Consider the following 21,147-nt stretch of genomic DNA (forward strand, 5'->3'; position numbering starts at 1 on the left):
CCGATGTCAACTCACCACGATGGACGGGCATGCTTTGGCTGTTATGGAGGCGGCGGAGTCATGGAACTGGCCTCTCACCTATCGTATTCGAGACCAGGGTAGCAAGTTCAAGACTATCACGCCAAAACTCTTGTCTTGTTTCATCGCCGAGTCACAAGCGTTGGGCGGAACTTTAGTTGATCAATTCTGGACTGTGGTTGGGAAATGCCATCCCAGGCTTGAGGAAAATAGTGCATCTCAATCCCCTCCTGCATGGAGGTTCTATACTGATATCCCTTAGTTAGGATCCTCCAGCACACAAAATATTCCTCCCCCTTCATTCCTCGACGGTGTTATTCGAAGGGGTCGATCGAGAAACAATCAACTTCTCTCCAATATTTCAGATGGGCGCAGAACTTTTTGCTCATCTTTGCGTTGCTTGTAGGTCCTTTTGCCAATCTCCTTAGAAACTGATGAAGGAGCCAGTATCAGTTATGAATCCCAGGAGTCGTAAATATGGAAGCGGTACACCCTTCTCGGCTAACGATTTCATCGCAAAGGATACCGACGAACTCCTGCGGATGGCTGCCTCAGAAGGGCTCGGGACTAGGAAGCAAGCTGTTCTGGAAGCTCTGGTATGTCGTGAAAGCGAATGACACATCTACTAAAATGTTCAACATTCTGATCCAGATATTCAAACGTGATGGCCAATCATGTCCATTAACTGGCGTGCCTTTCGACCCTGAGGATGGCGTCAAGCCACATTTGGCGCATATAATTCCTAACTCGGTCCATAACAAGGTTAGCGCTACAACTCTAAGGTGGCATTCATTGATCTTCGTTCTACTGTACAGCCTGATACTATCGAGTGTATTGCTATGTTCGCTGGGGCAGCTGTCCGTGACATTGTTCTGGAACAGTTGAATGGCCTAGGCAACCTTATCCATATCGAATCAAATGCACATGCTGCATATGGTGACATTCGCTGGGGAATCGAAGCCCGTAATGAAAACGGGAAGGTGCGATTTTCAAGCTCGACGTGCTCTGCCATCACTCATCAATCCCAAGGTTAAATACATCTATAGGAGAGTTCCCTATTTGACTGCGAAGGGCCCCGGATTCATTTGCCATTGCGATGGGGATCAGATTGCCTTCGGAGGAGGCCCTGAGGCAGCACGACTCGGATCAGGCCCCAATCCGTTACTTTGTAACCTCCAGCTTGCTGTGGCCCGGGTCTTGAGGATGAGTGGCGCTGCGGACATTATTGCACAAATCATAGATGATGGAGATGACTCAGATTTCCCCCACGTTTACATTGCGTCGCCAGCGTTTTGTAGCATTCTTACTGCTCAACTCCAACTTGCAGGAGGTGTTTTTCTGTAGGCAATTAGTTACCTTGCTAGCAGGGTCACTTCCAGGGTCACAACTAATTCTACTTTCGCACCCTGTTGATATTGCTATTATAGCAGCGTTGGCAGTAACAATGGCAAGGGCTTTGCGGTAATGTGAGTGGAACGCTACCGCAGCACGACGAAGGTATGACGGCCCCAGTGACAACAAATGGCTATATGTTGTTATAACCTCTCTGTTCTTCTCTTCCTTGTTCCTCGTCATCCTTGTTTTTGCGTTACCCTCCTTCCCCGGTCTCCTCCCTGTTGTATATACAATTTCCAGAAGTTCATGCCACAAATTGAAGACGACCCGGTAACCACTGGCATTTGCCAGGACTGTTGCCTTGCTACTCTGTTGCGTCTCCTCCTGCGTGCACACAAGACAGTATAATTCATCCATACTCCGCTGTCGTGACTAATCCAGCTAGACCTCGTTAAGACCAAAGCACAAGACCATGCAACTGTCAGAATACAAAGACGCCCGCACACCAAGGACAAGCTACTCAGCGGGATATTCAAGCGGGGGAAATATCTCTTGTAACCGCGCAGCTGTATAAGTAGCTAATGGCAAGATATCAGACAAAAGAAGTATCTGGAGTTGCGCCGAGACAAGACAAATAAATAACATATTTAACAGCTGATATGGGATATGGGGTAACTGTGAAGAGGTCGGAGGACGATCTGGGGAAGACCGACTCATCGAGTGGGTATCGAGAAAGGCGAGGACAAAGCTCCACGAGGTTGCGATCGTGAATGAATGTCCTGAGCCATAGCCAATCAGAGACTGAGGGAGCGAACGGACATGCTAGATTGCCTACAGAAGAACACCCCCTGCAAGTTGGAGTCGAACAGTAAGAATGCTACAAAACGCTGGCGATGCAATGTAAATGTGAGGAAAATCTGAGTCATTTCCGTCATCTATCATCTTTGTGATAATGTCCGCAGCGCCACTCATCCTCAAGACGCGAGCCACTGCAAGTCGGAGGTTACAAAGTGACGGATTGGGGCCTGATCCGAGTCGTGCTGCCTCAGGGCCTCCTCCGAAGGCAACCTGATCCCCATCGCAAAGGCGAATGAATCCGGGGCCCTTCGCAGTCGAATAGGGAACTCTCCTATAGATGTATTTAACCTTGGGATTGATGAGTGATGGCAGAGCACGTCGAGCTTGAAAATCGCACCATTCCATTCTCGTTGCGGGCCTCAATCCCCCAGCGAATGTTATCGTATGCAGTGTGTGCATCTGATTGGATAAGCATAAGGTTGCCTGGGCCATTCAACTGTTCCAGAACAAGGTCACAGACGGCTGTCCCAGCGAGCATGGCAATACACTTGATAGTCTCAGGCTGCGCAATATAGAACAAAGATTAATGAATGCCACCTTAAAATCGTAACGCTAACCTTGTTATGGACCGAGTTAGGAATTACATGGGCCAAAATTGGATCAACACCATACTCAGGGTCGAATGGTACGCCAGTCAATGGACAAGATTGGCCGTCACGTTTGAATATCTGAATCAAAATGTTGAGCATTTTTATAGTAGATGTGTCATTCGCTTTCACGACACACCAGAGCTTCCAGAGCAGCTTGTTTCCTAGTTCCGAGGCCTTCTGAGGCAGCCATCTGCAGGAGTTCGTCGGTATCCTTTGCGATGAGTTCGTTAACCGAGGGGGGTGTGCTGCTCCTAGATTTACGACCACTGGGATTCATAACCAATACTGAGTTCTTCACCAGTTTCACAGGAGGTTGATATCAGGACCTACAAGCAATGCAAAGATGGGTAAAAAGTTCTGTGCCCATTTAAAATATTGGAGAGAAGTTGACCGTTTCTCGATTGACCCCTTCGAATAACATGGTTTCAGAATGAAGGGGGGAAGAAAATTTTGTGTCCCGAAGGATCGTAACTGAGAAGGGATATCAGTAGAGAATCTTCATGCAGGAGAGGATCTCGACACACTATTTTCCTCGAGCCGGGGATGACATTGCCCAAGCACGACCCAGAAATGATCAACTAAGGTTCCGCCTAATGCTTGTGATTCGGCGATGAAACCAGACAAGAGTTTTGGTATGATCGACTTGAACTTGCTACCTTGATCTCCTGACGCTTGAATGCGATAAGTGAGAGGCCAGTCCCATGACTCCACCGCTTCCATAACAGCCAAAGCATGCCCGTCCATCGTGGTAAGTTGACGTCCGTAAGAACGAGAGTTCTGAGCACATGACAGATGGCCCTTGTGTCGGAAAACGGGGATTTCGTTAACGTTGTATTGTACGGGGTTTTCCGACAGTCACTTCGGCATCTGTCAGCTCATGGCCACCCCTCGCGCACCGTCTTCGTTATCCAAGGTTCTTACCCAACTCAAGAAGACGCCCGCACCATCGCTTCCTGCTGCCATAAAGTCATTGAAACTGACACTTGCAAGGCGAAATGCTCATTTCGGCGCACGGTATGTCAAATAGACGCGCGAGGAACGCTCGCAGTGTGATTTCGCTTACGATGAATCGCTTGACCAAAGGCATTTCTTGAAGGAAGAGGTACCGCGAATAGCGTATGTTAATCCTTCCTTAGTCATAGAAGTCGAGCGCAAAGAGAAGTCCAAGGAGGAGGATTGGGACCCGGAACTGGTCGTTCAATATGGTACATGCATTCATAACTCAACGTCATTTCTCTTCGTGCCATTGACATTCTCCGCCTCAGCTGACGGGAGTACACACACGATTAACATGCAGCAGAAACATTCGAGTAAAATTCTCGCAGAGTTACTGGCACTCAATGATGCGGGTCCGAAACGGTCACGATCTTCAATTACTGTTTGACTTTTCCAGTGCTGGATCCCTGCGAATCCACGTAAACAATACATGAAAAAACTGTAACTACTATATTTGATACCTCGAACCAATTCTGCTTTGCAACGGCACCTTCACTGTCTCATCGTCATAATCTGGATTATGAACAAAGCTCCAGCCTGAGTGCCTAAGACGACTAACACTTAGGAGGGAGTACTGAGGACAGCGCCATATTGGGAGCCGGGTGACTTGCCCAGAAGTGTCTCTTCCTCTGTGAGCCGTGAACTGCTGTTGGAGCTCAGTTCCTGTATGGGTTCGCCACGAAGAAGTGCGGAGTTCCCTTGTGCAGTTTCCACCAGGGTTAAAGGCGGGGGGTCACTGCGACCGATCATCGGCGTTACCGGAAGGATCATCGGAGTGCCAGCACCCACAGAGGAGCCATTGCTCATGCGACGAATATGTTTCTCACGCTCCACAATCCTGAGATGTATATGACGTCAGCACGTCTGCTACGGTAGTTACTAATGATATTGGCTTCACCCTTTCATGATAGCAGCAGTTGACATGCGTTTCGCTTTCAGCTTGGATTGGTTCGACTCGTACCTATCCGTCTCATCGACTATCTCTTCCTCGATTATCTCTTCAATAATGTCTGCAGTTGGGGTTCCTCATTCCTCAGAACGAGATATGTAGTTGTTGATAGAAGAGCAGCATACCTTCAAGGGTTATCACGCCGATGGCTCCACGGGGTTCTCCTGGGTGCTCCGATATTAGTAGTAAATGGGCACGACCCGTTTGGCTGGGGGGAGGTCGAAGGTGTCAAACAGCTCGAAGACCAAAAACGCCACCCCTCGCTTACAAGTAGTCCAGAGCCTTCAAAGTCCGATCAGTGCGTGGACAGTGGCGAACGTTACTGTTTTTGGCTTGCCTGGAAGCAGTTTATAGTCGGTTTCGCCTCTGGAAGAATTGATAATGGAAAAGCATCAACAGGGAGTTTATCATCAGGATCGTACGTAATAAGCTGTCAAGGGAGCTCAGCATTGAAAAGTAAGTAAGACTCAGCACGCTCTCACCTTTTTGATCAAAAGCAATCCAATAAAATGGTGTTTGTTGTTGCCTTTGTAGATCGGAAAGCGCGAATAACCGCTTGTTAAGCTGTGAGATGATCAGCAAACAGTCGCCGCCAGCATAGAAGAGACAAACAGCTTGTCGACCGCTGCGTGATCAAGAATCATGTTGGAACTGATTGTTACGACGTCCTTTATAAAATAAACGATTAACTAAAGAACCGCAATGCATTGCACTCCGGCGGCTCACCTTGATCGGCGTCATAATTTGATCGATTCTTTTGTCGTTTAGGGAAAGAACACCGTCAAGGATGGCAATCTCATCATCTCTGAGCGGCTCTGAAGAATTACGATGAAATTTGAGGAATGTGCGAAGCTCAGCCTTCTTATATGTTGTATCTTCGGATTCACCTAGAACACGATCCAGCAGTTTTGCAGTGGGCCAGGCGACGGGTGCTAAGACGAACAACCGGTGAGATGCGAATAACAGTGAGGACCGTGGTGTTTACCAAAAATATACATTAATGCCAGCACAAATGGGGCGCATCGAGCCCCGATTTGCAGTCCGTATCTAAGCACTTGACCATGAGCAAGCATCAAGTAGAACAATAGATACCAGCCTTGCGCAAGCGGCTTGAGGGATTATTCTAACAAATCGCAGTTGAGGTGAGGTGAAACACGATTAACTCGGGAGGCGGGAAATGCGCACTCGCTGTCTTGAAAATTAGACATAACACACACAAAGTGAGTACGGGATAAGCTCACCCAAAAATAACAACCATGACTGTAGATATAACTACAGCAGTAAATCCGGCCCCAATCTAACAGAAGGCTCTCAGCGTGCAGTTCATCCAAATGCAGTAATGGACATACCGCACTGTCCAAGAATATCGGCAAGCTCTCGTTGATGATCTTGGCAAAAGGGGCGTATTGAGTTACATGATCATCCAAGTCACAGATGCATTGGATAAGGACTGACAACGTTCCCAAGAAGCAAAACCTTAGAAAGGGAGGCTGTTATGCAAGAATAACGCATCGATGCACGTTCACAATGAACGCACCACAAGCACCCAATGACGACCCTTATCGAGAAGTTTTAACACTGTATTCGCGTTTTTGCGTTCCTCTGCATCATCTGAGGACGAGGCGAGCACTCGTAGATGCAGAAGGTCCAGGCCCATAAGACCGAGAGTCAAACCTGCAAACACTCCCCCAGCAAGGACTAGTATGCAGCTTATACCAATCCTCCACCAAAAAGTAGCACTCCCCCATTCAGGATATACCTTGTGTTTATGAGCTACGACGATGAGACCTGGAACAGGTGCCGCATGAACTGCAGCGCGTAGAACCATGAAGTAAGCAGCTTTCCTCCGAAGCATGTTGCCAGGAATCCTTATCAGATTCGAATATGGGCCTCAGAGATTAGACACCCCGTGTGACTTGAAGGCTGGGCGTCTCCAGATCCAGGCTAAATTCTCATTCTATATAGGTCATCGGGAACTAATTCAACGGAGACCGCCGACTCATACACCAGGATACCAGGATAACCCAGGACATCGTCGACGATGGGAAATGATGGAGGAAGGTGGGCATAACCTGGTCGTTGACATCCTACATGCTCTCTCTTATGTTTCCGACTCTGCAGCATCCCGGACCGCCGTGATTTGGTGAAAAGTAAGCCCAAGGTATCTCTATTTTGCGATAAGCTCTCTCTCGCTAGTTCTTATTATAGTTCTAGGCTGAACAGGCGGACAAGAACAATCGGATGATTGCTCAATGGTTTTTCTGCGCTCTTTCAAAGGTGCGTATGCGGCGTTTCGACTGCTTGACACCACTGATACTATCCCCATTAGAGAGAGTTACAGGATCCTATTGTCTCATGCGAGCTTGGCAAGTTATATAACAAGGATGCAATTCTGGAGTATTTGCTAGACAGATCGGCTTATGGAGATGGGGAAAAGATATGCGGGCATATCCGATCTCTGAAGGTATGTCTTCTATTTCCTCACTGTTAATAGGTGAACTTCATGCCTGGGGCAGGATGTTAAAACGCTTACGCTGACAAAGAATCCTGTCGAACCGCCGAATGATGGCAAGGACACAAATACACGACACCCTAAATTCATATGCCCCCTGACCCTGAAAGAAATGACCGGCGCTGTGCCCTTCTGTTACGTTGCTACTTGTGGGGACGTTTTCTCGAGCGCTGGTCTTCGCTCTATATCAACATCCTCCAAAGACACGCCCTCTCCCCCACCTTCTGATGCAGTCTCATCAGCTCCTTCCGTCCCCATTTCTTCGCCCCTCGACCTCTGCCCGCAGTGTGGGACAAAATTTACCAAGGCCACAGATATACGTCTCATCAATCCATCCCCTGAAGTAGCAGAACGCCTTCGCGAGGAGATGATCGCCCGGCGAGCCGCTGCGAAACCGAAGGGTAAAAAACGGAAAGCAGGAGCAGAAGGAGTCGAAGCAACAACGGAGAAGGAAAACGGTGACTCCGCGAAGCGTGCCAAGCAAAACGGTGGCAATGATTCCCCAGCACCAAGCATGAACCCGTCTCTAGCTTCCATCAACCGCAAGGTCGCTGCGGACCTGGCCGAGGAAGAGAAGAAACGAAAGGAGAAGATGAGTTCGGCTGTCGCGAGCCTTTATGGAGACCCGAAGGAAAAAAATAACAGCAAAGAGACGTTCCTTACCATGGGTACTTTCACTAGAGTAAGCAGTCTTACATTCGCTTTCTCGTCCTTGGCCTTACTCATTCGTATTAGTATGCTTAACGAATATTCCGTGTGAACTTCTACATCGCTTTCACCATGAATTGTAATGTGTACATTCTATTGCTGAATATGTGTACGAATAATCCATCATCTTTGCAAAGATAGTACCTCATCCCTCTCCATTACAATAATCGACTTCTGATAGTTGGTGTTATCCGAGTCAGATCAAAAAGTAATAAAGCTGACATTGAGAATATGTAAAGGTGATAATATATGGTGATGGTAACAGGACGTCGGACATGGTGCTGGGTACGTTAATAGTTAATGCTAGTGGGATAAAGGAATTTAAAATAAAGCCAGGACCAAGACACGCGCAGTCCATGTCCGCATTGATGAGATGTTGTATCCTCCCTGACAAGCACTCACAGCGGAAGCCCGAAGCGAAGTGGTGATCAGATGCTGGTAACAACCCAAGAAGATATAAACCGAGAATGAGGTATTAAGAAAACTGAAAAAAAAAATGCTGACGGCAAACATGAAGGCAAATGCTGATCATTATTGGAAGCGATTGCGAGAACCCGTGTTGAGGGAATTGAGGATACAGTATCAGTATTGAGACAGAACCGACCCTGGAAGGATCCTCGAAAAATACATTCGTGAGGGGAAACGAAGGGCGGCGAGTGTCGAGCGGAAAGGGATAATGGCGGCGTTGGCATGTCTTATGGAGAGGCTGTGATTCCTACAAGAGTAATTCTTCGATCTATAATTGGGGGCATTCAACGTTAGTCGCCGATATGAATGATGAACGAGGGAAACGAAGCACGAGCGTGGGGAAATGACAAGAAAACGAAACTAACATGAGCCCGAAGGACGGCACTTTGAGTTCCATATTCCAAATTTGCAAGCGATCGGTGACAATTATTCATAATCGATGAACGACGTTGAATAAAATAATTTAAGGAGACGAAAATGCCCAAAACATGGTACAAGTTGAAGAGAGATCCATTACGATGTAAGTTGTTAACAATCACATAACAGAAGCCAGGAAGTCGTTCCGAATGTATGTTCATGGGTCGGTCCGTTTGCCGTTAGCCGAATTTCGGTGCGAGGGGCAGATTGTTGGAAAGCATGTTAGGAAAAGGGGAATTTTGGTCAGATCAGCGCTGCGTCATGGAGGTTCGAACGGAGAAGAATACTGGAGAGTTGTACGATGAGCGAACGGCTTCAATATATGCAAACGAGGCACTGGATGCAGCATGCTCCATGTGCCAGAGGCGGGGAAACGAGTAAAAAAATCCAGGTACGCACTCTGAAAAGGGATGGGACTCAGGGACCAGTGAATACTGGAATAACAAGATGCATACCTTCTACAGCTTTCATTATAATTTTTAGCGTTTTGGTATTGGTTGCAGTTGTATAACTGACCCGAGGAATTAGCAAAAAGATCACATCACTGTGTGCCCACGCCAATCCCGATGCACTAACTGTGTGTAAATATCACGCTCGCCTCCACGTTGTCTGTGGCACAAGCGAAGAAATCGGCCCTTGAAGTATTCCATACCGGCCCTCGGATCTTGATCAGGTCCCTCATAATCCTAATGTGGAATGAGTTGATCATTGGAAAATGCAAGCCCGAACACTCACCGGGAAGTTATCGCGAATAGCAGAATATTGGACTTTTGTCTCAAACAAGTCTTTCTTATTGAAGAACAAAATCTAGAGAAAGAAGGCTTCCATCGAAAACGCGAAGGAAAAGACAAGGGGATCAGACTGACAAAGGGAGTCTCGAGGAAAATTCTGTTGTTACAAATGGAGTCCCAAACTTCCATCGCGTCCTGCATTTGATTCTGGAATGGTATTGCTATTAGACCCACCCCGACGAAGACTCTGGCATTCGAAGCTTACCGCGTGACGATCCTCAAACATGCACTGATCATAGCCGTTGAGGCTGACCAAGAAGAGTATGGCATCGATATCAGAAAAGGCATTGATCCATTTCCGTCTTTCAGATTTCTGTCCACCGACGTCAATCATGTGGAGATACTTTCCGCCGAGGCGGAACTTGGTTTCTGTCATCCCCGTTGACCGTACACGGCAATGCAGTAGATCCTGAGGACACGCGTGGGTGCTTCATGTGCCCATAAAGATGCACCACTTACCTGATCGTTAGGCAGGTAATTTGGTTCAAAAAGCCTTTGGAGGTCATCAAAAAAGCTGCAAGGTACTCGATTTCAGTAGCGTGATGTGGTGTTTGCAAGGGGACAATGCCATACTAAGGTAAACTGCAAACACGATGTCAGACGTGTCAGACGTTGCATTTATTGAAAGGCACTTACTTGTCAGGCAGGGCGGCCTCGTTTGCACGAGCATACATCCTGCGAATCCCTGAATCATTCCACAGGGCAGCGAGGTGGGCCTGCATTGGGGCGGGAAACGAGTCCCCTTCTTTGATGTCATGGTTCCCTCCGAGAGCGATGGCATGCACCTGTAGGCAAAAGTTCTACGTCAGCACAACCACGAATCATGAATCCGGTCAACGGTTGTGACCGACCGTGTTGGCAGGATCGAGGGCAAGTTCAAAATCTTCGAGGGCGTTTATAATTTCTTTCAACCCATCAATCATGTTGCTATATACAACCTGGCGGTACGTTTCCAGTTCAGCTGGAGTGAACGCCATGTTATGAATAATTCTCATTTGCTGTAGCACACGCTCAGTAAGCAGACGCGCAAGGAGCAACGACAACGGACCTTTACAATCGTCGATTTTCCCGAATCACCGGAGCCAAGTAGTAGGATTCGCTCAATATTGGCATCCTTCGCTTTGTCCTGAAAGTAATCAAAGTCGACACGCGGTGGTGAGACATGTATGCAGCGGCGAAACCAGGGTGTATCTCAGACATACTTCCTTCAACTGCCTCTCGATCTCCCTATGGCGCCGCCTCTCCTCTTCCGTCCCGCTGTCCATGCCATTGGAAGACATACAAATGCCCATTGTGAGGAGCTAGTAATGATAGATAGTGGATGACTGCCGGAGAAATTGAAGAAGCTGTTCCAAGCCAGCAACAGAAGAGTGAAACAAAGCGTCAGAAGACAGAAGAAGGTAAGCGAGGGAATGGAATGGAAGGGAATGGAGAGGAGGGATGGAAGGCTACAGGATCCTCGATGAAAGGGAGGAAGAGGAATGAATCTATTCGGAGAGTCGACCCAATTGAGCAATGGCGACCTCGGCAAGTGCCCAATCATTTGTTACGCTGGCGGTTCATGTGACAAACACGTGTCTTGGACATCCAAACACCCTTGCTCCGATCGCTTTTTTGTACACGATAAGGCTAGTGTCCTGTAACCTGCTTCACTCACAGGCTCTGGCCCTGCAGTCCCAGTTCTTTCTTCGTCTCATTCATGTGTCACGTTCTCATGATACAGCAATTCCCTCTTTGAAGAACATCGACGACGGGGGGAGGTGATGCTCACATAACTGCTCCTGCACCCCTCGATTGACCCGCTTGTTCTTTGTTTTTCGCTCAAGACGAGCTTGAACCAATGGTGCCATGGTAACCCAGGAATTCATTCGTTCTTTCTTTGATTCGGTGGACACCATCAAAACAAGGCTATCAAAACAGGCTACTGGTTGATAATACAAGTATCCAGCGCAACACCTTTTAGGAAAGCTCGCCTCTTCAGCTGCTGCGACTCAATTGCGAGGATGCCGTAACCCACAGGTGCTCCGTCGTCGGAGATGGTAGTTGTTCCCGAGCATCCATTTCCTTCTTCGAGCGACACACGTGAACTCACTTGGGCCGAGCACACTCACTGGGTTCGTCTTTGGTAATAACGATCTACATTTCTCTGCCGTGGCGAGAGACCACAACGCCGCGGCGAACTTCGAAGGGGAATGATATTTCCACAATCACTTTGATGGTTCCTGGGTACTGCGACAACAGCTCACTGTTGCACTGATACGCATGGTTCATTGAACTTGTTGCCGAACGATTTGGTTATAGCGAAATTTACTCATTCTCAGCGCCCGCAGCAGATCGCACAGACATTCTTACAGCAAGCCCGTAGCTCGACTACAAATCCACGTAGGACGGTTTGTATCTTAAGTCCCCTTCTCATGTGTGTCAATGCTATGCCATCGGATTCTCGATGCTGACCCAAAGAGAAACTACTAACGTCGCAAGTAAACGAACAATCGAAGTCACTTTCGCCTATGCCAAGCCATTTGCTAGGAGCTCTAAAATGTCCACTTCACCTTCTAGCAAGGGTCTCTGGCGTGGGAAAAGCATAGATGGCATCCTCCAGTGAAGTGTATATCTCTTTTGTATACCTACAACAGGATCGGATCAAATTCCGAGACCACCGGTCACTTCTAAAGTGTGTCCTGAGATATAAGAGGCGAGAGGTGAGGCCAAACTGAAATGATTCAGATCAGCACCCCGGACTCTTAGCTGTGCAAAGCAAACTTACAAGAGGATGGCAGCACCGGCCTCGTCGGGAGTACCACCGCGCTGGAGAGGAATAGGATTTGGAACAGGCGGCGCAGCTGCTTTCTTGTCGCCAGTTGGAGCAGCGGGCTTCGGTACGCCCAGAGCAATCTTCTTGCCTCCGATTTCGATGGATGCGCCATCAGCCTTGTTAGCGGTCAGGCGGGTCTCAATAAAGCCATAAGCGACCGTATTGGCACGGACACCAAACGAACCCCATTCTTTCGCGATAGTTCTTGAGAATAGATTTCAAATTAGCAATGGCCCACATCGGCATTCGACTACCTACTTTGACATACCAACCACGGCAGCTTTCCCCTATATGAAAGAAATGGTTAGGCATACAGGTAAAACTTTTTCGAAATGGATCCCTACGGCCGCGTAGTTGATTTGTCCTGCGTGGGAACACACCGAGTTAATGTTTGCCTGAGTTGCATTGAAGGAATGTCTTACCAACGTTTCCGTGCAAACCACTGGTGCTCGAGACATTTACAATTGACCGGTTTTCCTTGCTACCCTTAATACGCAAATACGGTGCTGCGGCACGGATAAGGCGGAAAGGAGCGCGGACGTGAACCTTGAGGATGATATCGAACGTCTGGTCAGTCATGGCTATTCATTGAACGCACGAATATCAGTGATAAATGATTAAGAATACAGTCAACAACCCACTGTGAATCATTTTGTCGAATGTGAAGCCAGCTATCATAGAACCATGGTGAATCATTGGAATCTCGTATTGGGAGTTACTCACCATTGTTGATGAGATGATTAAGTTTGCCGTATTTGCTGAAAGGTCAAAGTGTGAGGTTTTCGTCTGTGATGCACCGAAGCCTTCTGATGACACTGACTCGATGGTGGCTTTTATGATTCTGTCCGGGAAGTCCTCTGCCGACACATCACCTCCAACAGCAATCGCATCACCACCAGCAGCACGAATCTGTGAACCAAGAGGTGGAGTGTACGATTTGAACGAGAGGTTCGGCAACTATAAATGTGACCAACTGACCTCCTCAACGACAGCCTCAGCTTTCTTCGCATCCAAGCTTTCCGGGATGCATAAGTGTTAGCGCAAGCACATCAACTGCATCTCATCCACTCACTCCGACACGACGACTTTTGCGCCTTCTTTAGCAAATAAGAGAGCCGTCGACCTTCCAATCCCTTGTGCAGCGCCTGAAATGAATAAGGTCGAAAGAATGCGATGCGAAAGCGGATCGTGAGTCTCGAAAGAATTCATGCCCCATTAGTGCGTGATGAAGCCCACCAGTAATGATGGCAACCTCGCCAGCCAGAAGGCCTCGAGGATGGTTGTTCGAAAGGTGTCCTTGCACTTGAGTGAGACGGGCGGCCATTGTAACGAAAAGTTGGGGAGCACGGTGGGCTGCGCAAGCGGAGCTCAATTAATAGTGCCCGTTGCGAATTGAGTCACATTTTCACGGGATTCCTGATCCGGCAACTTATACGTCCAACTCGGGATGACAACAACAGTCGGGGGCAAAGGCATAACCCGGCTGCAGAACTGCCGATAGAATCAACATCAACAGCTACACACGCCGTGATGGTTGGCGGACGGAGCCCGGCATTTAATTAAAGCCGGGAACCCGTGACTTGAACTCCTTAGCGCACGGCGTCTATCCGTGGCGGAAACATATGTTGGTCCCGATAATACTCAACTCGTCCATATGCCTATTTCAATTAAACGGTGTTCCTATGGGACTTCGAGTTTTCGGTCACTTGCAGGTTAATTTGTTCGATTACAAAAGGGACACACTCAGAGACGCGCGTCGTGATGCTGGGTTACCTGAAAAGTGTGCAGCGCAACTTGTATTGTATCTCCTCAATATCCGCGGACAGCAGTGAGTGCAATTCATTCAGCCATTACTGCTTCACCCACTCCTTCCGTGCCTTGGCCAGGTTTTTATAGATCGAATCCTCATTGCCCTCGAGGATCGCGACGTTTGGTAACGAAAACTTCTCCAACTCTGTCGTGTCAACCCCCACGGACTGGGCGGAGGCTGGGTCAGTTGAAGCTATCTGATGAGGACTTGGAAGCTCACGTACCGGGCCATTGTTGGTCGGTGGAGTGTAAGGTCGAATGCTTTGCGCGAACCTGAAGAATTCGTCGGGGTCCCATCGAGCCTTGACTGTTTGCAGTCGAGGATAGTTTTCGTCGTAGTACGCCTCTGTCCAGTTTGGGAGGGTCCTATCGATGTAATTAATATAGGCTGCTTTTCCTTTCAGAATGAACGGCGAGAGTTGGTTCCTGCAGTCATCCATGAAGTCGATCACTTTTTTGGTCATATCCAGACTGTTCCATTGGACTTTGATGTTGGCGACGTATAGACCATCCCGCCATGGAAATGCCGTATCCGTGGAACCCACTCGAGCAGTAGCCCCACCGATGTGGTCCCATAGGACGTGAGCTTTTCCCTTACCGCCTGCAAGGAGCTTTTTGGAATCCTGCATGATCTTGATGATCCTCTTTGTAAGCTCGGAGGGAATGGATCCAAAAATGAAAGACGAGTGGTGGTGATACACCTTGCTCCTGTGATCGAAACCTTCCTCGACAACCACCCAGTTGCGCCACGGCATTTCTACCAGGTCACTTGCTCCTCCTGCCGGATTATACTTCAGCAAGGGATCGATCACTTCCAGGCACTGGGTCCTGTCGCCATTATAGATGACAGTCATCTGCCCGAGCAACTGCTGATTTTCGTTGTAACGCCAGATCGCGTCGACAGTGAGCTCATCTGGCCACTCGTGGGTATTGAATGTATCCATCATTTGGAGGTACGCCCTCTGAGCTTCCTTGTCATCCAACACCCATGTGAGCTCGCCACACACAACTTGACCATTTGCGTCTGAGAGCTGGTGAACACGCGACTTGAATTCCACGAGAATGCCGAAGTTACCGCCGCCTCCACCGCATAAAGCCCAAAATAGATCCTTCTTCAGCGGGCTCGTGTCGTCGCGCCGGACCTTCACTACCTTTCCTGCAGCCGTGACGATTGTCATCTCGATAACGTTATCGATTCCTAGACCATAGCTGCGCGAGAAAGTGCTACATCCTCCTCCGAGCGTGAAACCAGATACGCCAACAGTTGGGCATTGCCCGCCCACGACCATATTCGCCAAATCCTTTCTTTGAAGTACGGCGTACACGTCTTTCCAGATGCACCCCGCCTCAATCGTTACCTCGGTACTCTGTTCATTGATGCGAACGTTCTTCATCGCGCCCAGATCGAGAACTATGCCGCCATCATTGAGGCAATAGCCAGCGTATGAGTGTCCCCCATTTTTGACAGTTAAACGAATTTGATTGGTGCGCGCCAAATCCACAATTTGTACGACCTCCTCTGTGTTACGAGGCTGTACGACGGCAATGGGAGTCAACTTCTTGTACAAGAGATTGCCGATGAAAATTGCTCTTTCATATTCTGTCGAATCTGGAGCATAACGAATGACTTCCCCGTATGGAAGCATGTCGACCATCTGGGAAACGGTATGAATAGCGTGGACGAAGGACCATCCTACGTCAGTCCCTACTACTCCCGGGGCACGTATTTCCTTTAGCTGAGAGCAAGACATAACTCAGCTCTGCCCAGAGAGATTGATCAAGTGGCTCACAGTTAAGGCGATGGACCGTACTTCTTCCTCCTCTAGATCGCTAGAGGTCAGGATATCCGGCCGTTCAGGCCTAAATATGGGGAGACTTGTGCCCACACGGATTTGGCCCGTTCTAGTCGAAGCTGGAAGGCGTGCAGCAGAGGTCATGATCAATTCTCAGAATTTTACGCTAGGACGGAAGGGACTGACTGCGTCTTTTATACAGTGTTCCGATCGATTATCGGATTTCGATCTTCGTTCACCTCGATGGGATTACGAATGAAAAGGTTCAACCCGTCAACATCCCCATTTGGGGGCTGCACTTTGTGACCAATTTGAACCTTTCCCATTCCCTAAGTCGTCAATAATGCCTCAACAATTAGCATTGGCTTACCCATCACTTCACACAATGAATCCAAGCTTGGGCAGCCAATGCTCATCAAGGCTATGTTCGTACAGTTACACGACAATGTAATGCCCACGTTGTTGGCCATCCCATGACTTGGTTCATTATCCACGTCGTGAGGTCCTGAGCCCGTTATCTTTGCGTGGCACACATGCCTGGCGGATTCCTGTGGCCGTACCTCCGCTGGGCCATAGCGCAACGAGGACAAAGACGCGGCTTGTCATCTAGACATCATCCCTAAGCCCTGACGTATGAACACATAAGGGCACGACACCTCCAAAGCTGTTGGGCAGACGTGCGCGGGTGCTTCGCATGCTCCCCATTTGGCAAATGGATTCCGACCGGCTCACACGGGGCTTGTATTGTGTTATGGTTCACATTCGATTTCTCAGTAGAAGACGTGGACTGCTGATCCTGGTTGAACTGTGACCTATGCTGCATCACTATGGTGCTCCCATATCTTCACATCTAACCACTACCCCTGAAGTCAGCGCAATTGATATGATAAGACTCAGGCTCGATTTGGATTCCAACCTGCCCGCTGCACCTTGTGACCAATTCGATCCTCTCCCATTCCCAAGACGTCAATATCTGCAGACCTAAGAGAGGATCTGGGCTTATCGCTGCAACACCCACTGGAATTCAAGCTCGAACAGCCGATAGCCATCAAGGCTATATTTGCCCAGTTCCACAAATGCAATGTAGCTTATGCATCTCACAACTCAATTGGATATTTACTTTAATTTCGGCGGACCTCCAATTCCGTTATGTTAGCACAGGCACACATGCGGCATGCCTCGTGCACTCTGAATCCTCAGGAAATGAAGCAAGGAGGACCAAAGTAGGATTTACAGATTTCCATCTTTCGTCCGAAAGACATCGCTCCTGATGGTTGTATGAACACAAACTTGTCTGACAGACTTGACTTGGTTGCAAAGAGTAACATTGAATTGAGTGACTCTGTTGAACTTCGCTTCCGTCGGCATATTGAAGTTCGAGCTACCCGCAAGACGGGTCTCATTCTGTCTCGTGAGACGACTCCGTGCAAGAAGCAGTGCATATCCTACCCAATGACAAATGTCCTTCTGCATTGAGTCTCTCTGGGATGGAGCTCCTGTTTGGGGTCATTCGCCCCCGGCACGCACACCGATTACGGGTGACATTTTATTCAGCGTGGGGAGCTATTGGAGTACTCACGCTGGGATGTTGTACACTGGCTAACTTATAATATGAAAGGATTCCAGTTGCTTCTCTGGTCGTCTTTGGGTTGGACGAAGGAGTGTCCGGACTCAGGAGATCTAAATTGGGAATACACTGATTTGACAAGGGCCAGCGACATACGTGGTGTGTGCTTTCCTGCACAACGGTCGTCAACAGTATTCAGTTTCCCTAATACGTACAGGCGTACTTCCGTTCCGGCTGACACGATCAAGTAGAAAGGGGGATATGCATGGTACTAAAGCATTGCGAGATTAGGCACGCTGACTGAGCAGCAATGCTGACAGCCCATATGACGATTTCACTAGCTGGAAAGCAAGCAATGCCATGAATAAGGGTCAGTGGTGTCCCACAATGATTCTCGACCAACAGGTTGACCTGTACGTCGCGTTGAAGGGGTCTCGAAGGTACGAATATTAATTGAAGCGGTTGCGATAGTGGTTACCACGGGATGCGAAAAGCGATGCATACACTCGTCGTATCGTTATCGAGACTGAGATACAGCCGGTGACCAAAGCGTATTCCGGACTGATACAACAACAGTAAGTACTGCATTTGTGGGGTTGGGGGTTGGCTGGTTGTGTTGGTATGGCTGGATTATGACGAGAGGGGTGGCGACACCCACTAACCGGCTATCTTGGAACGATCACTCGGCATCAACGTAGACGCCATTCTTCCCATGATTCTATAAGACGAAATGGAGGACTGGCGAGTTATCGCTCAGTCCCGTTGTACGTGAACTAATATAGATTGGAATATAATCACCTAGCGAGTTATCGCTGGGATACATGAATGAGTATATCGATAGCGGATACAGTAAGAAGAGGTTAAAAACTTAGACTCACCTCAGTCCCATTGTACGTGAACTGAGGAAAAATCGTAAGACCCAAAAACTCCTGCTTTTATAGCCAGGCGCCATGAATGCGCACTGACTTTGGCAGCGACTGTTCCAAGAAAGGAAACAAGCGTAAATCATGACCGCCGCTAGACTCAACATCAACAAACGTGAGTTGGCCTCAGCGTACGCTACGATCCCAAGAATTCTAATAGATTCTAAACACTAGAGTAGAATCACTGAAAGCACTCATCTCGCCTGCGAGGGCGATTGTGAACATTGTCATGACTTTTAAGGAAGAACTTGAGTTCACTAGTAGGGCGTGGAGACTGATGCTAGATAAATGCTGGCACATGGAAGTCCCCGACGGACATAAAAGAACATCCGAGCTGCGTGGATCGCCGCCCAAGCTGTTGGACAGGATTCACTATATGGAACTGCTGGATCCTGATAGACAACCTGATGGACTAGGGAGAAAAGGGAACCGGTACATAATTTCAGCATCATAAGCGTACGTAGTTACGTAATATGCGTGAGTTTGTACGGACACTGACAGAGAGTTGTATTATATCCTTTCAATATCCACGGACAACGTCAATAAAGTGCGATTCATCCGGTCACCTCCTGGTTCTTCGCCCACTTCATTCCGTGCCTTAGCATAAATTGAATCGTCATTAACCCTCGATCATCGCGATGCTCGGCAACCAATACTTCTCCGGAATCGTAGGGTCACCCCGCGAGGAACGGTCGGGCTGGGCGGGAGCTTGGGCGGTTGAAGCTGTCTGATGAGAGGTTGAACGTTTGCGTATCCAGCCCCATGAAGTGGGAAGTTGAATGCTTAGCGGGGACTTGAAGAAGTCGGCAGGGTCCCATTCGGCCTTGACCGTTTGGAGTCGAGGATAGTTTGTGTCGTAGCACGCCTCTGCCCAGTCGTTGAGACTGGCATCGATAAAATTAAGATAGGCTGCCTTTTCTTTTAGAGCGAACGGCGAAAGGTTTCGCCTGCACCGATCAGTGAAGTCCTGCACGCTTTGCTCCATACTCGAACTGCCCCATCGGAGTGTGAGCCTGGAGACGTATAAACCGTTTCGCCATGGGAATGGTGTGTCCGAGGAGCCTACTCGAGCAGTGGCCCCACCGATGTGGGCCCACATGAAGCGAGCATATCCTCCATCGCCTGCAAGGAGCTTTTCGGCGTAATCCATCATATCCATGATCGACTCTACAAGTCCGCGTCGGATAGAATCGAAAATGAAGGATGAGTAACGAGGATACCCCTTGCTCCCGGCAGGATCGGATTCTTGCCTATCCACCCATTCGCGCCACGACATTTCCACGGGCCACCATGCGGTGGGGTCAAAAGCAAGCAAAGGAGCGATGAGACCACTGCAGGATTCTTTTCTACCGTTATAAAAGACATGGAGCTGCCCGATCAACTGTCTTGGCCTTGGTGGCGCCTCATCGTAAACCCAGACCGCCTCCATACAGAGCTCATCTGGCCAACTGGGGGCAAGTTCATCGAATAAACGCATCATCGCAAGGAACCTTAGCCGAGACTCTATGTCACCTAAAAACCAGGTGAGAGTGCCGAAGGTGCAAAGACCATTTGGGCTCGAGAGCCTGTGCACACGCGACTTGAATTCGGTGACGATGCCGAAGTTACCGCCGCCTCCGCCACATAAACCCCAAAACAAATCCTGCTGCAGTGGATCTGCATCGTCGGGTCGGACCGTCACCACCTCTCCTGCAGCTGTAACGACCGTCATCTCAAGAACGTTATCGATTCCTAGGCCATAGCTGCGCGAGAAAGGGCTGGCTCCTCCTGCGAGTGTGAAACCAGATACGCCAACAGTTGGGCATAACCCACCCACAACCATATTCGCCGAATCCTTTCCTCGAAGTAAGGCGTAAACATCGTCCCAGACGCACCCTGCCTGCATCGTTATCTCGGTACTCTGTTCGTTGATCCGAACGTTCTTCATCGCACTCAGGTCGACAACTATGCCGCGATCATTGAGGCAGTAGCCGCCCGTTGAGTGTCCCCCACTCTTTATGGTTAAAATAATTCGTTTGTCGCGCGCGAAATTCACGATCTGTGCAAGCTCCTCTGCGTTGCGAGGTAGTACGACGGCACAAGGTTTTAACCACGTCGTGAAACAGTCGTTGTCGATGGTGATTGCTCTGTCATAGTCTTTCGAGTATGGAAGAAGGACTTCTCCATAGGGTAGCATCTCGGTCAACTCGTAAATGTCAACAGGGAGGGGGGTTCTTCGTAACTAAGAACAAGATACATCTCAGCCTTCCCCCAGAGAGATGGTTCAGGTGGCTCACGATTACGATAGCGGACTGGGCCTCTTCCCCCTCTTGCCCGCTAGGGGTCTGGGTATCTGGTCGTCGGTGTGCAGCGGAAGCCATGATCAGTTGTGAGAGTTTTTGCACTGGGACAGGAAGGACTAACTGCGTCTTTTTATACAGTGTTCCGGCCGATTATCGAATTTCAATCTTCATTCGCCTCGATGGAAGGAGGTTCAACCCGTCAGTACGCTTGTTTTGGAGCTGCACTTTAAACCTCTCCCATTCCCTAAGTCGTCGATAATGCCTCAACGGTATACATTGATATGTCCTCCAAGAGAGGATGACTTACCCATCGCTT

The 21,147-nt window shown here is 48.8% G+C and overlaps 9 protein-coding genes across 9 annotated transcripts; 3 read left to right on the forward strand and 6 right to left on the reverse strand.

The window, feature by feature from the left end:
• Positions 1 to 19: 19 nt before the first annotated feature.
• On the forward strand, positions 20 to 1,362 carry EI90DRAFT_2922256 (uncharacterized protein; the record flags this gene model as incomplete). The annotated part of the gene is made up of 5 exons (XM_039054794.1): positions 20 to 230; positions 295 to 424; positions 540 to 780; positions 834 to 998; positions 1,048 to 1,362. The coding sequence occupies 5 exons, from the start codon at positions 20 to 22 to the stop codon at positions 1,360 to 1,362; spliced, it is 1,062 nt and encodes a 353-aa protein (XP_038915428.1).
• Positions 1,363 to 1,945: 583 nt separating this feature from the next.
• On the reverse strand, positions 1,946 to 3,545 carry EI90DRAFT_3124374 (uncharacterized protein; the record flags this gene model as incomplete). Its single annotated transcript, XM_039063710.1, has 7 exons — positions 1,946 to 2,132; positions 2,189 to 2,499; positions 2,549 to 2,713; positions 2,769 to 2,879; positions 2,938 to 3,093; positions 3,193 to 3,272; positions 3,326 to 3,545. 7 exons carry the CDS (start codon positions 3,543 to 3,545, stop codon positions 1,946 to 1,948), a joined length of 1,230 nt encoding a protein of 409 aa, XP_038915429.1.
• Positions 3,546 to 3,650: 105 nt separating this feature from the next.
• Positions 3,651 to 4,303, forward strand: EI90DRAFT_3060386 (uncharacterized protein). Its single transcript, XM_039060486.1, has 3 exons — positions 3,651 to 3,815; positions 3,885 to 4,006; positions 4,067 to 4,303. Exons 1-3 carry the CDS (start codon positions 3,679 to 3,681, stop codon positions 4,183 to 4,185), a joined length of 378 nt encoding a protein of 125 aa, XP_038915430.1. The 5' UTR covers positions 3,651 to 3,678; the 3' UTR covers positions 4,186 to 4,303.
• A 388-nt stretch (positions 4,304 to 4,691) lies between these two features.
• On the reverse strand, positions 4,692 to 6,574 carry EI90DRAFT_3145755 (DUF21-domain-containing protein; the record flags this gene model as incomplete). The annotated part of the gene is made up of 11 exons (XM_039065338.1): positions 4,692 to 4,807; positions 4,872 to 4,954; positions 5,070 to 5,176; positions 5,229 to 5,310; positions 5,359 to 5,414; positions 5,473 to 5,678; positions 5,732 to 5,793; positions 5,988 to 6,043; positions 6,096 to 6,134; positions 6,202 to 6,222; positions 6,284 to 6,574. The coding sequence occupies 11 exons, from the start codon at positions 6,572 to 6,574 to the stop codon at positions 4,692 to 4,694; spliced, it is 1,119 nt and encodes a 372-aa protein (XP_038915431.1).
• A 154-nt stretch (positions 6,575 to 6,728) lies between these two features.
• EI90DRAFT_3060389 (Rtf2 RING-finger-domain-containing protein) lies at positions 6,729 to 8,488 on the forward strand. The gene is made up of 6 exons (XM_039060487.1): positions 6,729 to 6,807; positions 6,868 to 6,907; positions 6,961 to 7,023; positions 7,076 to 7,210; positions 7,263 to 7,940; positions 7,994 to 8,488. Exons 1-6 carry the CDS (start codon positions 6,788 to 6,790, stop codon positions 8,000 to 8,002), a joined length of 945 nt encoding a protein of 314 aa, XP_038915432.1. The 5' UTR covers positions 6,729 to 6,787; the 3' UTR covers positions 8,003 to 8,488.
• Positions 8,489 to 9,268: 780 nt separating this feature from the next.
• EI90DRAFT_3145757 (heterotrimeric G protein alpha subunit 4) lies at positions 9,269 to 10,934 on the reverse strand (the record flags this gene model as incomplete). Its single annotated transcript, XM_039065339.1, has 10 exons — positions 9,269 to 9,362; positions 9,428 to 9,537; positions 9,587 to 9,658; positions 9,718 to 9,789; positions 9,848 to 10,051; positions 10,102 to 10,156; positions 10,279 to 10,427; positions 10,494 to 10,640; positions 10,691 to 10,768; positions 10,845 to 10,934. The coding sequence occupies 10 exons, from the start codon at positions 10,932 to 10,934 to the stop codon at positions 9,269 to 9,271; spliced, it is 1,071 nt and encodes a 356-aa protein (XP_038915433.1).
• A 1,062-nt stretch (positions 10,935 to 11,996) lies between these two features.
• On the reverse strand, positions 11,997 to 14,016 carry EI90DRAFT_2973050 (short-chain dehydrogenase/reductase SDR). The gene is made up of 11 exons (XM_039055765.1): positions 13,694 to 14,016; positions 13,530 to 13,602; positions 13,436 to 13,472; positions 13,278 to 13,366; positions 13,181 to 13,215; positions 13,099 to 13,128; positions 12,880 to 13,038; positions 12,802 to 12,821; positions 12,716 to 12,744; positions 12,410 to 12,661; positions 11,997 to 12,355 (listed from the first exon to the last, which is right to left on the reverse strand). The coding sequence occupies exons 1-11, from the start codon at positions 13,779 to 13,781 to the stop codon at positions 12,286 to 12,288; spliced, it is 882 nt and encodes a 293-aa protein (XP_038915434.1). The 5' UTR covers positions 13,782 to 14,016; the 3' UTR covers positions 11,997 to 12,285.
• Positions 14,017 to 14,520: 504 nt separating this feature from the next.
• Positions 14,521 to 15,879, reverse strand: EI90DRAFT_2813520 (uncharacterized protein; the record flags this gene model as incomplete). Its single annotated transcript, XM_039053542.1, has 1 exon — positions 14,521 to 15,879. A coding segment is annotated over one exon (1,359 nt), but the record flags the coding sequence as incomplete, so codon positions are not given.
• Positions 15,880 to 19,168: 3,289 nt separating this feature from the next.
• On the reverse strand, positions 19,169 to 20,909 carry EI90DRAFT_3016795 (uncharacterized protein; the record flags this gene model as incomplete). The annotated part of the gene is made up of 2 exons (XM_039057034.1): positions 19,169 to 20,770; positions 20,826 to 20,909. The coding sequence occupies 2 exons, from the start codon at positions 20,907 to 20,909 to the stop codon at positions 19,169 to 19,171; spliced, it is 1,686 nt and encodes a 561-aa protein (XP_038915436.1).
• Positions 20,910 to 21,147: the final 238 nt, after the last annotated feature.

This window comes from Cantharellus anzutake, assembly GCF_015039405.1.
Source record: "Cantharellus anzutake strain C23 chromosome Unknown EI90scaffold_27, whole genome shotgun sequence".
NCBI lineage: Eukaryota > Fungi > Basidiomycota > Agaricomycetes > Cantharellales > Hydnaceae > Cantharellus > Cantharellus anzutake.